Source organism: Carcharhinus amblyrhynchos, chromosome 9 (assembly GCF_965287045.1).
Source record: "Carcharhinus amblyrhynchos chromosome 9, sCarAmb.v2.hapA, whole genome shotgun sequence".
NCBI classification, from domain to species: Eukaryota; Metazoa; Chordata; class Chondrichthyes; order Carcharhiniformes; family Carcharhinidae; genus Carcharhinus; species Carcharhinus amblyrhynchos.
The window spans coordinates 26,644,750-26,662,123 of NC_137332.1; the positions used below are offsets into that span (position 1 = coordinate 26,644,750).

General features: G+C 44.0%; 1 protein-coding gene across 1 annotated transcript in view; it reads right to left on the reverse strand.

Annotated features, from left to right (window-relative positions):
* Window positions 1–13,227, reverse strand: part of LOC145348326 (fatty-acid amide hydrolase 1-like) — a 64,683-nt gene extending 51,456 nt beyond the window's left edge. The window contains exons 1-3 of the mRNA XM_080196530.1: window positions 13,154–13,227; window positions 4,067–4,249; window positions 931–1,047 (exon numbers count right to left, since the gene is read on the reverse strand). Coding sequence (XP_080052656.1) covers window positions 931–1,047; window positions 4,067–4,249; window positions 13,154–13,213 — 360 coding nt within the window. The 5' untranslated portion in view covers window positions 13,214–13,227. The remainder of the gene's footprint in view (window positions 1–930; window positions 1,048–4,066; window positions 4,250–13,153) is intronic.
* Window positions 13,228–17,374: the final 4,147 nt, after the last annotated feature.

The window sequence follows — 17,374 nt, forward strand, 5'->3', positions numbered from 1 at the left end:
CCTCAGCTATATTCATGTCCCCCTGCGTGAACACCGAAGAGAAATATTGGTTCAATGCCTCTCCAATCTCTTCCGGTTCCACACACAACTTCCCTCTACTGTCCGTAACTGGCCCTAATCTTGCCCTAACCAACCTTCTGTTCTTGACATACCTATAGAACGCCTTAGGATTCTCCTTAATCCTATCAGCCAAAGACTTCTCATGTCCTCTTTTAGCCCTTCTTAACTCACTCTTCAATTCCTTCCGAGCCAATCTAAAGCTTTCTAATGCACTACCTGAGCCCTCAAGCCTCATCCGAACATAAGCCTCCTTTTTCTTTTTAACCAACGAATCAACTTTTTTAGTGCACCACGGTTCCCTAGCCCTACCAAATCCTCCTTGCCTGACAGGGACATACCTATCACGGACTCGCAGTAGCTGCTCCTTGAAAAAACTCCACATTTCGGACGTTCCCAGTCCCTGTAATCTCCTAGTCCAACCTATGCTTCCTAATTCTCTCCTAATAGCCTCATAATTACCCTTCCCCCAGCTAAAACTACTGACCCGAGGTTCATGCCTATCCCTTTCCATCACTAAGGTGAACTTAACCGAATTGTGATCACTATCACCAAAATGCACACCAACTTCCAAGTCTAGCACCTGGTCTGGGGAAGTTCATAGTTAGTGAAATTAGGAACTCTTCTATATGCAAAAGGCAGTAAAAGAGTTTGGAACTCCCTTCCAGAAATAACAACTGATGGTCGATCAATTGATTTTAAAGCTGATTTTGTTAACCAAAGGTAGAAGGATCTGGAACAAAGGCATCTGAACATACATGTGGAATTAGGTCACAGATCAGAAATGATTTTATTAAATAGCTGACAAGCCTGAGCAGCTAAATAGCTGCTCGTATTCCTGTGATCTTATGTGAGACATGGCTTTTCTCTTACTTTCTCCAGGTAAGCATGCAGCACGTAACTTGGTGATACATCGCCTTTGCTTAATGATTTCGAGAGATCGTGAAGTGTGAGAAGGAGAACGGAATCAATTTTTGATTTATAGTTTTCCTAGGAGGAAGATAACAGAGTCTTCGTTATATTGCAAACAGAATTGTGATTATTCAGTGATTGAGCTGGGCTGACAGAGACTCAGGAACAAAATATAACATCGGAGTAGAGACTAAATAACTAACAAAAATGAATATAAAACGGAGGAATGGAAAGGGAAGTCGGAAGGTTCAGATTTGATTATAACCCTCTATTTATTATTCTCTTAATATTCTCATTTCTCAAAATACAAATAACTGTGGGTTTGACAGAATCGGAGAATGGTTCAATCCAGGATATTGTACTCCTCCAGGTGGACTGTTCAACAACTGCAACTATCAAGGGCCTTAACAGCTCCCTGGGTTGTTCAACTTCTGATCTTTCATATCATCCTCTGAGCCCTACAGGTACTGAACCTCGCCAATCATTTGATAGAGATTGATAACTCATTTTCCTGGTAGCATAGTGATTAGCATTGCTGCCTCACAGCACCAGGGATCCGGGTTCAATTCCTGGCTTGGGTCACTGTCTGTGTGGAGTTTGCATGTTCTCCTTGTGTCTGCATGGGTTTCCTCCGGGTTTTCCAGTTTCCTCCAACACTCCAAAGATGTGCAGATTAGGTGCATTGGCCATGCTAAATTGCCCTTAGTGGCCCAGGATGTGTAGGTTAGCGGGATTAGCGGGGTAAATATGTGGCTTACAGAGATAGATCCTAGGTGGGATTGTTGTCGGTGCAGATTTAATGGGCCAAATGGCCTCCTTCTGCATTGTAGGGTTTCTATGATTCTATAGTGTTTATCACAGGTGTGTGATATCGCAGATGGGGAATGGCATTTCCACCCCTCACCTTTACCAACCCCCTCCCCAGCCCTCTCCTCAAGTGGTAAAGGCCTTGGGGGAGGTCAGCAAGAAGCGCCATCTATAGGGCTTTGCAGAACATTACCTTTTTGACTGGTCATCAGATTTTGTTGTCAGAATTGATACGGGGACAATGAAATAGAGACAATGGGAGCAATTCTCCAACCCCATCCAGCAAAGGGCATGAACCAGATTAGCATATTTAAATCTGCACTTAACTATGCATTTCTGGGATTTAGCCAGATTCACCTGGCTTCTAATATTCATTGACCCATCAGCGCAACTGGAAGCCATTGGAAACCGCTACTGCTCTCCACAAAGAGAGATCAGGCATCATAGCCATGCTGGGAGGCTATTGGAGTCAGGGTGGTCAGAGACACAGCTGGGCAGTGCCTTGGCACTGCCAACCTGAATAGTGGGGGGTAGCTGTCGAGGGGAGGAGGAAGCAATTCTATGACATAGACAAGCCTCTTGTGGAAATAAAAGCAAATTAGTGTGGATGCTGAAATCTGAATCAAAAACAGAAAATGCTGGAAAATCTCAGCAGGGCTGACAGCATCTGTGCAGAGAGAACAGAGCCAATGTTTCGAGTCTGGGTGACCCTTCATCAGAGCCTCAGTGGAGGACTGCTGACAGGTGTGGACAATGGAGTATCTCTTTTAAAACCTAGCCCTTTTCCGACAAAGCTGGTGTCCTAATCCTCGTTGATAAAGGTCTTTCAGCGTTTCTACCCTGCTTATGAAGATGAGTTATGTCACACTTGAAACGGTAACTCAGTTTCTCACTCTGCAGAAGCTCTCAGACCTACTGAGTTTTTAAAAATGCTATTCTTTTCTCAGAGTTACAAAGCTAATGCTCAGAGTGGCAAGCCCCTAATCCACCTCCTTACTTGCTCCAAAAACCAATTCAAATTCAAATTGAATCTTGTGGTGCCCACAAGAGAGGCATACTAGAGATAAACTGACAAGAACAGGCATTACACTGAACTTAGACTTGATCCTACACCTGACCTTAGCCTAAGGGAAATCTACTGAATTTTTCCAATACTTTGTTTTAAGTTCTGTCAGTGAGCAGTCCTAGCTAGTGCTGTATGGCCACTCCTTGCAGAGGTGCAGCATGGTAACTGTGCCTGAGGCAGGAATGTCAGTAATTCTACCAGATAATATTATCTTTCCAGTGCCACCTTGTCTTAATGATGTGACCCGATGAAGGATTGGGTGGGGAGGAAGAAAGATATGCAAAACTTGCATACCTCCCAACCAGTAGTATTACTTTAATAATCATAGAATTCCTACAGTGCAGAAGAGGCCATTCAGCCCATTGAGTCTGCCCCATACACCCCAGACATACTCTCTTCCACCTTCTTCCATCAGGTAAAAGATACAAACATATCAGATCTGAAAACATACCAAACGACTCAAGAACAGCCTTTTCCCTGCTGCCATCAAATTTTTGTATAGATTTATCAGTTATTAAGCTGATCTTTCTCTTCATCCTGTTGGTAATTGCAACACTATATTCTGCACCCTATCCTTTCCTTCTCTTCTATGTACTTTATGAATGGTATGTTTTGACTGTATAGCACACAAGAAACAAGACTTTTCACTGTATACCAATACACATGACAACAATAAATCAATTCAATTCAATCCAACTCTCTGACAGAATATCTTACTTTGGCCCTTGCCCCTGTTCTATCCCTGTATGTAACCCTACATATCTACCATGGCTAATCCCATCTAACCTACCTATCTTGGGACACTAAGGAGCAATTTAGCATGGCCAGGCCAATCCACCTGACCTGCCTAGTTTCGCTCCAATGATTGCAGAATTTGGTGGCCATGCCTTTTTTGGAACAGGCCAAAGTTCCATCTGATTATGTGAGAGTTTTTTTTTGTGAAAGTCTGGATGAAAAACAGTTTTGTAATCATAGAATCATATAATCTCTACAGTGCAGAAGGAGGCCATTTGGCCCATCAAGTCTGCACCAAGCATCCCATCCAGGCCCTATCCCTGTGACCCTACATATTTACTCTGCTCATCCTCCTAAGGGGGATTCACACGAAGGGGCAACTTACCATGGCTAATCCACCTAGCCTGCACATCTTTTGAATATATACATATGTAAACTACAAATGACAATTCAGGACAATTTGACAGAGGATTAGCCAGAAGCACTCACCATCTCTTTAATCTGATCTGTTATTGTTTTCATTTCCGTCAGAGCTGCTTCCCTCCTCAGGCGGGCCTTTGCTACCAAACGATGTTGGGTCCTGGTTTCCAGCCATCTTATCAGCTTCAAATACAGGACAGCGCAGATTACAATGACAGAGATGAGCTCCAGAGGAATAATATTGGTCTGATGCTAGGATAGCACAGCAAGGACAATGGTTAGTATTTCTATGATGCCTTTTGATTTGATTTATTATTGTCACATGTATTAGTGTACAGTGAAAAGTATCGTTCCTTGCGCGCTATACATACGAAGCATGCCATTCATAGGGAAGGAAAGGAGAGAATTCAAAATATAGTGTTACAGTCATAGCTAGGATGTAGAGAAAGTTCAACTTAGTGTGAGATAGGTCCATTCAAAAGTCTGATGGCAGCAGGGAAGAAGCTGTTCTTGAGTTGTTTGGTACGCAGCCTCAGACTTTTGTAGCTTTTTCCCGACGAAAGAAGGTGGAAGAGAGAATGTGCGGTGTGGATGGGATCCTTGATTATGCTGGCTGCTTTTCCGAGGCAGCAGGAAGGGTCAATGGATGGGAGGTTGGTTTGCATGTTGGATTGGGTTACAGTCATGACCTTTTGTGGTTTCTTGCGGGCTTGGGCAGAACAAGAGTCATACCAAGCTGTGATACATTCAGAAAGAATGTTTTCTGTGGTGCATCTCTGAAGGTTCATGGGAGACATAACAAATTTCCTTAGCCTTCTGAGAAAGTAGAGGCATTGGTGGGCTTTCTTAACTATAGTGTCAGCATGGGGGACCAGGACAGGCTGTTGGTTATTTGGACAGTTAAAAACTTGAAGCTCTCAACCATTTCTACTTTGTCTCCATTGTCCACTACGCTTTCTGAAGTTGATGACAATCTCCTTTGTTTTACTGACATGGAGGGAGAGAGTATCATCGTCACACCAGTTCACCAGATTCTCTATCTGAACACACTGCCCTGCTCAGATATTCAACATCAATAACATATGGCAACAATAATCAAATCATTAATCTAGACAAGGTTATCTCCATAGCTGACAGAAAATCACTTGGTGGAGACAGTTGGTACATCATTGTTGCTTGAGGAAGAACGTGGTGACACTGGAGACAGTTCAGAGGAAGTTCACCAGATTGATCCCAGGAATGAAAGGGCTGTCGAATAATGCAGCGGTGGAATAACTTGGGCTTGTACTCACCGGAGTTCAAAAGAACAGGGGGGGGATCTGATTGAGGTACATAAAATGCTAACAGGGATTGAAAAGGCGGATGTTGAACAGATGTTCCCCCTCGTGGGACAGTCTAGAACAAGAGGTCATAGATCTAGCATGACAGGGTGTAGGCTCAAAACTGAGATGAGGAGAAACTATTTCTCTCAGAGGCTTGTGAATCTGCGGAATTCACTGCTCTAGAGTGCACGGAGGCAGAATCAATCAAGATTCAAGAAAGCAATAGATATGTTTCTAATGAAAATTTGGTTAAAGGACTATGGTGAGCAGGCAGGAAAGCTGAGTTGACATCAGGATAATGTTAAATAGCTGAGCGAGCTCGAAGGGCTGAATTGCCTACTGCTGCCTCTAATTCCTACATTCCTATGTAACTATTACTTGACCAGCCATTACAGTTTTAGTATTTTCTCTACACCAGCAATCCCAAAATGTTGTTCACGAAACCCTTGAGAGCTCGCAAAATGGTTCCAGGGTTTCATGGGAAAAATCCACTAATGGTGGGAGCAGAAATGTTTTCCATGCCAGAATTATGGGAAAATGACAACCATCAGATAGTTGCCCACCAAATGACCAGAGCCCAAGATCTCAGGGACTCCAGAACTCATTGGCCATCCTGAATGACAGGCCAAAGTCCAAAGTTGCCAATCAGATATGTAAATCATCCCAACTGATGGGCTGGTTAGCCAATGATTGAGGTTCTGAATTGCAGAAATCATTGGCCTATTAGAACACACTTTGTCTTGAACCTTCGTTGGAGAGTTGGAGAGATGTCTGTGATCGGGTATACCTAGATTTAGGAGTCATGTGCTACCTCTGCCTGAAAGAGTGGTATTTTAGGCAAATATCTGCATTTTAATATGTCTCCAGCTTAACTTGTCCCCAGCCAGCCGCACTATTACCCCCTGTCCCCAGTCTCCACCTTTCCACATCTACAAATGTTGTTCCCCTCCTCCCAACCTCCTCTGCAATCCTGACCGCTTCGATAATGTTTTCTGTGGCCTTGGCCTAACCCCCTCCCCTCCTGACCACTTCTCTAAATCCTGAAGGAGACCTTCAAGGTAGTATTGCAGTGGGTGGAGTGGTTTTGTCACTAAATTAGCAATCTACCAATGTCCTGGGGACAGGGGTTCAGTCCCCACAATAGCAGATGATTTGAATCCAAATTAGAAGAAAATCTGGAATTAAAAATCTAATGATGACCAATGATTGTCGTAAAAACCCATCTGGTTCCCTTTAGGGAAGGAACTCTGCCCCTCGTTCCCTGGTCTGGTTTATGTGTAACTTAGTTGCCCTCTGAAATGGTCTAGAAAACCATTCAATTCAAGGGCAATTGGGGATGGGGCAACAAATGCTGGTGCTTGCTAGTAACACCCCTATCCTATGAAAGAACTAAATTAAAAGGATGTAGAGGTGAGGTTGGGAGAAGTCCCCTGGGTCACAGTCAGTCCCTTCATGATCTCTTCTCCCTATCATGCCTCAGTCCAGTCCCTTGATGATGGAACTGTGATCCAGAGCCCTGATCTCCTTCCTGACTCCTCCCTCAGTCCATCATCAGGGAGGAGTCCTGCCCCTCAGAATGATAGGGTGCTGCTGCTCTTGCTAATAGAAAATCAAGAATGCCTTTACTGCATCGCTACAGATACGCGCCTCACGCCCAATGCTAAAAGCTCCATTCAGAGGTAACTGGTATTCTGGCCAAAATGGAAATGACTGGACCGTTCCCCCATCTATCACATCCCGAGTCTAGCAATTCTGTAAGTAAAACAGGTCCAATTTTGTGCATCTAATTTTTGATTAGAAATTTGATTAGAAATCCTACACTTCTTGCACATTGCTGGGGAAATAATCCTGCTGAACACTTCATTCAACACTTGAAAAGCTCCTATGATGTGCATTGCCTCAAACCAGGTAGCTGACAGAGTCAATACTCTTCCTGAAGATTAATAGAATCCATCACTGGGTTTTTTTTGGATATGGTCAATAGCCTGTGTGCCTGGCAGACAACTCTCTCCCTTCTCGCTTGTTGTGACACAATGGTACCCAGCAATCTTGGGCACATACTCAAAAGCACAATACTGCTATGTTCTCATCAGTGCACCCAGCCACAAAAGGTTTAAAGTGAAGTTTATTTATTCGTCACAAGTAAGACTTACATTAACACTACAATGAAATTATTGTGAAATTCCACTAGTTGCCACACTTTGGTGCCTATTTGAGTCAATGCACCCAACCAGCACATCTGTGGACTGTGGGAGGAACCCAGAGCACCTGCAGGAAACCCATGCAGACATGGGGAGAACATACAAACTCCACACAGGCAGTGACCCAAGTTAGGAACCGAACCGGGTCCCTGGCGCTGTGAAGCAGCAGTGCTAACCACTGTACCACCGTCCACCCTCCAGCTTTCAGTTAAGAAGCTCCAACTTCCACTTCATCTATAGGTTTAGGCTTAATCAAAACGAAACGATATAAGAAAGTGTATTTTTCGAAGAGTGTTGCTGTTTCATAATGTAATAAAATTAATAATGTCACAAAAAATGTAATTATTAATAGTGTGCAGGACAGTGTCCTAAGAAAAACTAATTTTATGTTTCCAAATTCACTAACTTATTAATTTATACTCAGATAAGGGAGAAAGTCTCTGGAAAATAAATATTTCTAGGAGGTGGCTCATGAGATATGGCATTTTCATGAAAGTGGTTCACAGGACATTAAAATTTGGCATGGCACAGTGGATGGCAATGCTGCCTCACAGCACAGGGACCTGGCTTCAATTCTGGCCTCAGCTGACTGTTTGCGTGGAGTTTGCATTCTTCTCATTTCTGTATGAGTTTCCTCCGGGTGCTCCAGTTTCCTCCCACAGTCCGAAGATGTGCAGGTTAAGTGGGTTGGCCATGATGTAAAAAATTGCCCCTTATTGTCCCAAGGGAGATTAGTGGGGTAAGTGGGCCTATGGGAATAGGACCTCGATGGGATAGTGATCGGTGTAGATCCGATGGGCCAAATGGCCTCCTTTTGCACTGTAGGATTCTATAGTCTCTGGTCTAAGTGCATGGGATTGTGGGGATGAGGTGGGGAAAGGGCCTGTATAAGATGTTGCATTGGTGCAGACTCAATGGGCTGAATGGCCTCCTTTTGCACTGTAGGATTGTATGATTCTATGATACACCATTCCCAGTCAAGAGAATGGATAATCAGAAATGTTTAAGCTGGCACAGTTGTCAATTGTAATATTTCAATCCAGCTTGAATATTACCAATTTATAATTATCTGTGTTTAATATAATAATTTATGACAAATAGATATAATTTTTAAAATAACAAACAAGGTAATCCTAATCAAAAATATTAGAAGTATTTTTTTGTGCTCGGGTCGAAATCATAAGCTTCTAACATTAACCCTTAGATGTTAGTATTACTGCTGCTATTACTATAAGTAGCTGCACTGTTATAAAACATTGAGTGCAAACACAGACACCACCTACATGACCACACATGTAAATTATTAATTGATATGATTAAATTCACATCTCACTCCAATTCATTTATATACATATAGTTAAGGGTTTATTTATTAGTCACAAGTAAGGCTTACATTAACATTGCAACGAAGTTACTGTGAAATTCCCCTTGTCACTACACTCTGGCGCCTGTTTGGATCAATGCATGTCTTTCAGATTGTGGGAGAAAAACTGGGGCATACAGAGGAAACCCATGCAGACATGGACAGAACATGCAAACTCTGCACAGACAGTGACCCAAGCCAGGAATAGACTTTCAATAGACTCGCCAAGATTGATCCTTCAACCAACATTACTAATATTAACTGACATCCTTCTCACTTCCCAGCTTACTAGAAGTTGTTATCTACAGGTTAACTTCTTATTCTTTTTACAATAACCATGCACATAGATTTGAGTGCATTCCTCATGGGATTAATCCCCCCAAATCACCAAATTCAAGTTGATTAATTAGTTGCACCTATAACATTTAATGCATTTTGCCCATCTTTGATTTGATTTATTATTGTCATATGTATTAGTATACGGTGAAAAGTATTGCTTCTTGTGTGCAGTACTGACAAAGCATAGAGAAGGAAAGGAGAGAGTGCAGAATGTAGTGTTACAGTCATAGCTAGGGTGTAGAGAGAGATCAACATAATGCAAGGTAAGTCCATTCAAAAGTCTGATGGCAGCAGGGAAAAAGCAGTTCTTGAGTCGGTTGGTACATGATCTCAGATTTTTGCACCTTTTTCCCGACGGAAGAAGGTGGAAAAGAGAATGTCCGAGGTGCATGGTGTCCTTAATTATTTCAATCGTCCAGATTTTTCCAGAGTTGATTTTATTAAATGTATCATTTTATTCTCTTTTATCTTAAATATGAAAGTGTTATACTGTATTGCAACTGAACAGGGCACTGGTGAGGCCGCAGCTGGAGTACTGTGTGCAGTTTTGGTCGCCGCACTTGCGCAAGGATATTTTGGCCTTGGAGGGAGTGCAGAGGAGGTTCACTAGGCTGATACCGGAGACGAGGGGGTTGGACAATGAAGAGAGACTAAATAGACTGGGTCTGTACTCGTTGGAGTTTAGAAGGATGAGGGGGGATCTTATAGAGACGTATAAGATAATGAAGGGGATGGATAGGGTAGAGGTAGACAGATTCTTCCCGCTCAGAAAGGACAGCAGGACTAGAGGGCACAGCCTCAAGATAGCGGGGGGGAGGCAGTTTAGAACGGAGTTGAGGAGGAACTTCTTCACTCAAAGGGTGGTGAATCTCTGGAATTCTCTGCCCGTTGAAGCGGTGGAGGCTACCTCACTAAATATATTTAAGTCAAGGGTAGATAGGCTTTTGGTAGGCAAGGGAATTAAGGGTTATGGGGAGAAAGTGGAACTGAGCCACTTCAGATCAGCCACGATCTTATTGAATGGCGGGACAGGCTCGAAGGGCTAGGTGGCCTACTCCTGCTCCTACTTCTTATGTTTTTATGTTCTTATGTATTTAGTAACTCACCTCTATCTTGACAGTTTTACAATTCCAAATTCTTCAGGAATCTTGCTATTCCACGTCTTTTGATCTATCTTTGTTCTGAGGTTGCTCTCTTATCTCTCCATCTTTTCTATCCAATTTTCTCCTTATCCCTATCATCCAGATTTGGTTGGCAAGATTTCTCCTAGTTCTGACTTCCCTTCCTCAAATTCTCTTTTTATGGTTGTATCATTTCAACTGTCTAAACTGCCAGATTCTAATCTTTTTATTCGTTCTCGTTACATTCTAGAACTTGCCCGTTTTAAATTCCAACCTTCCAGACTTTCAACTGATTGGCTTTTTAAATAACAATGGGTTTGTTCTATTCATAACATGGCAGCAACCTGTACGCTACCTGTTGGGGAAGGTGAACTGTTCTCACGCTGCCTCTCACCCCACATTGTGAGGAAGTATGTAAGTTGTTCTCAGCTGACAATATTTCTTTCAGTTGGCATGTCAAATGATACCTGAGGCCCAATTCTGGGCATCATCAGACCACCTGGTTTGGATAGTTGGAGTTGCTGAGTCATGGAGAACGGAACTAACTGACTGAGCAAGTAGAAGCAGGTAAGAGAGCAGACCTGAGGGAATCAGGAGGAAAACTCCCTGCTGCCTGGAGTCATAGTGAGAAGTCTCACAACACCAGGTTAAAATCCAACAGGTTTATTTGGTAGCAAAATCCACTAGCTTTCGGAGCACTGCCCCTTCGTCAGATGAGTGGGAGTTCTATTCACAAACAGGGCATACAAAGACACAAACTCAATTTACAAAATAATGATTGGAATGCAAGTCTTTACAGATAATCAAGTCTTAAAGGTACAGACAATGTGAGTGGAGAGAGCATTAAGCACAGGTTAAAGAGATGTGTACTGTCTCCAGACAAGACAGTTAGTGAGATTTTGCAAGCCCAGGCAAGTCGTTATAGGGGTTACAGATAGTGTGACATGAACCCAAGATCCTGGTTGAGGCCTTCCTCAGGTGTACAGAACTTGGTTATCAGTCTGCTCAGCGACTCTGCGCTGTCGTGTGTCGTGAAGGCCGCCTTGGAGAATGCTTACCCAAAAATCAGAGGTCGAATGCCCATGACTGCTGAAGTGTTTGCCAACAGGAAGAGATCAGTCTTGCCTGGTGATTATTGAGCAGCGTTTATTCATCCACAGGTGCACCACAGCGAAAAACTGCACTGACCTCCTCAGAAGACAAACACGGGACACAGTGGACAGAGTACCCTTCGTCGTCCAGTACTTCCTCAGAGCAGAGAAGCTATGACATCTTCTCCGGAGCCTTCAGCATGTCATTGATGAAGACGAACATCTCGCCAAGGCCATCCCCACCCCCCCACTTCTTGTCTTCAAACAATCACGCAACCTCAAACAGACCATTGTCTGCAGCAAACTACCCAGCCTTCAAGAGAACAGTGACCACAACACCACACAACCCTGCCACAGCAACCTCTGCAAGATGTGCCGGATCATTGACATGGATCTCCCACTCACCTGACGAAGGGGCAGTGCTCCCAAAGCTAGTGGATTTTGCTATCAAATAAACCTGTTGAGCTTTAAGCTGGTGTTGTGAGACTTCTTACTATGACTCCAGGCAGCAGGGAGTTTTCCTCCAGATTTCCTCGGGTCTGCTCTCTTACCTGCTTCTACTTGCTCAGTCAGCTAGTTCCGTTTTCCAAGACTCAGCAACTCCAACTATCCAGAATTGGGCCTCAGGCATCATTTAACATTCCAACAGAAAGAAACAATGTTAACTAAGGACACATGAAAACACCATTCATCAGGTACACAGTACATACTCTTGCAACTTGGCCAAGTTTGTCTACCTGATACGCTGCAGAAAAGGATGTCCCAAGGCATGGTACATTGGGGAAACTATGCAGATACTATGACAACGGATGAATGAACACCGCTCAACAATCACCATGCAAGACTGTTCTCTTCCTGTTGGTGAACACTTCAGCAGTCAAGGGCATTCAGCCTCTGATCTTTGGATAAGTGTTCTCCAAGGCAGCCTCCACGACACACGACAGTGCAAAGTTGCTGAGCAGAGACTGACAGCCAAGTTCTGCACGCAGGAGGATGGCCTCAACCAGGATCTTGGGTTCATGTCACACTCTCTGTAACCCCCATAACGACTTCCCTGGGCTTGTAAAATCTCACTAACTGCCCTGTCTGGAGACAATACACATCTCTTTAACCTGTGCTTAATGCTCTCTCCACTCACATTGTCCGTACCTTTAAGACTTGATTACCTGTAAAGATTTGCATTCCAATCATTATTTTGTAAATTGAGTTTGTGTCTTTACATGCCCTGTTTGTGAATAGAACTCCCACTCATCTGACCCAGCTGCACAGAGATCAGGGTGCCATCTTTAAAAGGTGCCCTGATCAGAGCAGCAATAAACCTCCATCCCACTCCGCCACGGAGGCCTCAGGGGCTCTCCTCCCCACCCTGATCAGAGCCAGCATTCAGTTCAACCACACCCTCCCTAGAGATTATTGGCCCCTTCTCCACTGAGATTATTGCCCCCCCTTCCCAAATCACCAGCATCCCCTGCTTATCTGTCCACTTCCAGCCTACAATCACATCTGCACGAATTCCCTCCACCTCTCAATGAGGTGCCCACTGGGCCTCACCCCTTTGCACAGGGTGGCATTGCCAGATTGGCACTGCCAGGATGAGATGGGCATGGTACCAACCTGACAGTGCCGATCTGTGATGAGGGACGGTGCCAGGGGACATAGTCAGGGGACATTCCCATGGCACTGTCTGGCTATGTCCCACACCCCTAGGACTATACTTACATTTTTGCCTCTGGGGAGACCTCCATGACAAGTTTGTGCCTGTGTGAACCATGCTGGCATGGGTAGTAAACCATGCCTCACAGACAGCGAACACAAGCTCACCATACTGCCCACTATTCAGCACCATTCGTAACTCTTCAGATACTGAAACAGTCCATGTCCACATGCAAACTTCTGGCAAGTACCATTCACACCACACAAGTGCCAGCCAAAGACGATCTCTACAGCACAGTGGCACAATGATTAGCACTGCTGCCTCATAGGTCCAGGGATCCAGGCTCAATTCCGGCCTTGGGTCACAGTTTGTGCGGACTCTGTACATTCCCCATGTCTGCGTGAGTTTCCTCCGGGTACTCTGGTTTCCTCCCACAATTCAAAAATGTGCAGGGTAGGTGGATTAGCCGTAGTAAATGCATGGGAATCAGATGGGATGCATTTAGACCCTCATCCGACTCTTCAACAGTAGGATTGGTATGTGTACTCGCACTCACTCTGCCTACCTCCACCCCACCTGGAATGACACTCATGTCCTTGCCACTATGCATTGCTGCTGCCCTCTAGTGCCCAGTGTATGCAACGGTGAGGATTTCTCTTCTAAATTGGCCTCTAAATTACTTTTGGTGCCTCTCTAAACTCGAGCCTGTGACAGCAGTACCACTGACAAAATGCATTCCTCCTAGGTCTTTTCCTCCTCCACCTCTTTATTAGGGGGTATGAGGGGGCTGTTGCTCACTCAGTAGGGTTTTGGGAGAGGGAGCAAAGGGTGTGTGGATGCAGGATGAATATTATTCCTGATTGCCTGTAATAATGCCAGGTTAGGTTGCATCATACATAGCCACTATAATAGGGTCTATGTGTTAACAACATATGGAACTAATGAATGCAGACCACTTGTAGTGGCACTGCTGGTCAATGCATGTGTACTCCAGAAAAGGCAGCAGTGAGGGAAGAAGACGAATGATCTTCTTCACTCAGCCAGGGTAAGTGAACAACCCCCAATCTCCCACTGGACACCACCCCTCCGCCCCCACCGCACACCATTGAGAACCCACACCTCTTCTCCTTGGCCTTTGCCAACACCAGGCATCATATGGACAGGAACCCAGGAAGGAGGACACAGGGATTGCTGCTTGCATACCATCCTTCACAACCCCTTTGGTGCAAGGAGCACCCGAACACGAAGGAAAGGTAAGATCTGCAAGTGACTCCCTCTGACCTCTCTCCCCGAAATGGCAATTCTGGCACATTGACCCCCAACCCCAAGTTGAACTTATCTGTGTCCCCCAAATACTCTCCAATGCCCCCAAGCAGCATGCATCATGGAGAGTGCTGGCTGCCTGAGCACTCATCTCCAAAATCTCCTTTGGAGGTGAAGGTGCCAAATTCACACTTCTGTAGACTTGTTGTAAATGGTGCTATCATGAGGTTATACTGAATATCGAGTAAAGGAGAACATCCCAGAGAGAATGCTCTCTCGTGACATGCTAATATATTCACATGAACTTCTGCAGTCCTGCAGTGTGTTTCACACCATTCTACCAGCAGGGGGCCAGTAAGATCAGAACTTGGAGACTCATTGGCGCAATCTCCAGATCTTCTGCTGCCACCCGCTTTGTGTTGCATGAATACCTGAGTGCTAAATCTGGAGTTGTTACTCTTAGCTCCTGCAGCCACATTTCTATCAAGATAATCATCAATTAAACCAGAAATGCATGTTCTTTTTCCAAAAATACACTTCATTCATAACATAGCTAAAAGAACATTACAAAATATTCCAAAAAGGTCATTACAGAAAGTGAAATATTTAAATGTTCCACTCTGAGCTGCTTCAATATGATTGTGATACATGTAATATTCTCCACATACATTAAATGTGAGTCACATGGTCTATACAATTTCCAGCCCCTTGGTGGACTAAGGTTGAAAGGTCTTAGACAATGACCGTTCCCCATTGCACCTCTACAGTGACTGCCCCTAGCTTTAGTGCATCCTCTTCATGGAGTCCAAGACCTTGGAATGTGCCAGTCTGCAAATCAAGAGTATAACTCTTTGCTCTGGAAGACCAACATATTTTGGGTAAACCAAAGAGCATCTTTCACTGAGTTGATGATCCTCCAGCTGTAGCTGATGTTTGTCGCGATGTGCATTCCTGGGAAAAGCTCATAGTGCCAAGTGCTGCATCACAGATTGCTCAACAAAAACATAGAAACATAGAAGTAGGCGTAGGCCATTCAGTCCTTTGAGCCTGCTCTGCCATTCATCTTGATCACAGCTGATCATCAAATTCAATATCCTGATCCCCCCTTCCTCCCACTTCCCTTCATCCTTTAGACCCAAGAGCTAGATCTAATTTCTTCTTGAAGTCACACAAAGTTTTGACCTCAATTACAAACAGGCATTTCTTATTTAGCACAGCACCAACCAAGTGCCCATTTTCATTAGCTAAATTAACCCTCCTTTTATGAACTAAGACAGCAGTCAAGGCCTATTTTAAAGCCAAAGTTATCACCAATACCTCTCAGTATTGGATTCCTGACTATAGTTATTAAAAGTCAGATCTAATGCAATTCCTCCCCAACCCAGATTGTCCTGAAACTGCCTGAAAACTGCTTTATAATCATAGTTGCTGCATGAAATAATGTAGTCTTATAAAGCTGCATGTCACTTGTCCAAGTCCAATGAGGTGCAAATTAAAAGTGCTGAAGTTTGATGACCCCAAGCCATTGCTGGAGTTTAGCAAAGAGGTTTACTGTAGAGTTTCCCATTACAGAACACCCATGAACTTTTGTAACTTCTTCCAAATTTCTCAAAATGAAATTAATAAATTGGAATGACTTCCAGATTAGGATATTTTACCTAAATTATTTTTGACTGTTCCTGGCAAAATCCCCTCCATAAGATATTAATTTATCCCAGGTCGGTCCTCCGATTCAGAATCGGCATTGTGCAGTGTGGTTTTCTTTCAATCATTCGTAGGATATGGGCATTGCTAACAAAACTGGCATCTATTGCTCATCCCTGCCATTGAAAAGGTAATGGTGAGCTGCCTTCTTGAATTACTGCTGTACACAGCAAAGTACACACAGTGAAGGATTGGAGCAATGTAGTTTCAAATCAGAATGATGTGTGGCTGTGGTGGTGGTGCTCTAATGCTTCTGTTACGTTTGTCCTTGTAGGTGATTTAGAGAGTGCTGTTGAAAGAGACTCAGCAAGTTGCTACAGTGCATCTTGAATATGGTATACATTGCTATCACAGTGAGTGGTTGGGGGAGTGAATATTTAGGGTAGCAGGTAAATGTGAATCAAACAGGGTGGTTTGGCCTGGATGGTGTCGAGTTTCTTTAGTAGTGTTGGAGCTGCACTCATCCGGGCAAGTGGGGACATTCCATTGCATTCCTAACTTGTACCATGCAGATGGTGAAGAGGCTTTGGTATTCTGGAGGTGAGTTATTCGCCACAGAATTTCCAGTTTACTGGTGTTGCAGCCAGAGTATTTATATGGTTGCTCCAGTTGTTTCTGGTCAATGGTGAGCCCACCCACACCCCAGAATGTTGATGATGAAGGTCTCATCAACAGTAATGCTACTGAAAATCACGGGGAGATTGTTGGTAATGGTCTTTGTCTGGCACTCGTGTGGCCCATTGAAGTGGTGGAAGCTACCTCACTGAATATATTTAAGTCATGGATAGATAGGTTTTTGATAGACAAGGGAATTAAGGGTTATGGGGAGAAAGCGGGAAAGTGGAACTGATACACCTCAGATCACCCATGATCTTGTTGAATGGCAGGGCAGGCTCGAAGGGCTAGATGGCCTACTCCTGCTCCTATTTCTTATGTTCTTATGTAAAAATGTCACTTGCCCCTTATCGGTCCAAGCCTAAAAGTTGCCCAGGTCTTGCTGTCTGTGGCTTTGGACTGCTTCATTACCTAAGGAGCTGCAAATGGGACTGAATACCACAATCATCAGCAAACATCCCTACTTCTGAACTTCTGAGACAGGCACAATTTCTGGTGGTAATGACTGATTTCAAGATTGCCAGACTGTGAAGCAGCAAATCATCACAAATCTGGACACCTCAGCAGACTATTTCAGGACACCTCCAGATAGATCAAGCCATCTATATCTTTGCTTCAGGAGCCCAATGCTGTTAACGATATTCCTGATGACAGGGTGGCTCTCAATGAATGCTCAGTTAGCACCTGGGATTTCTGAGGCATCA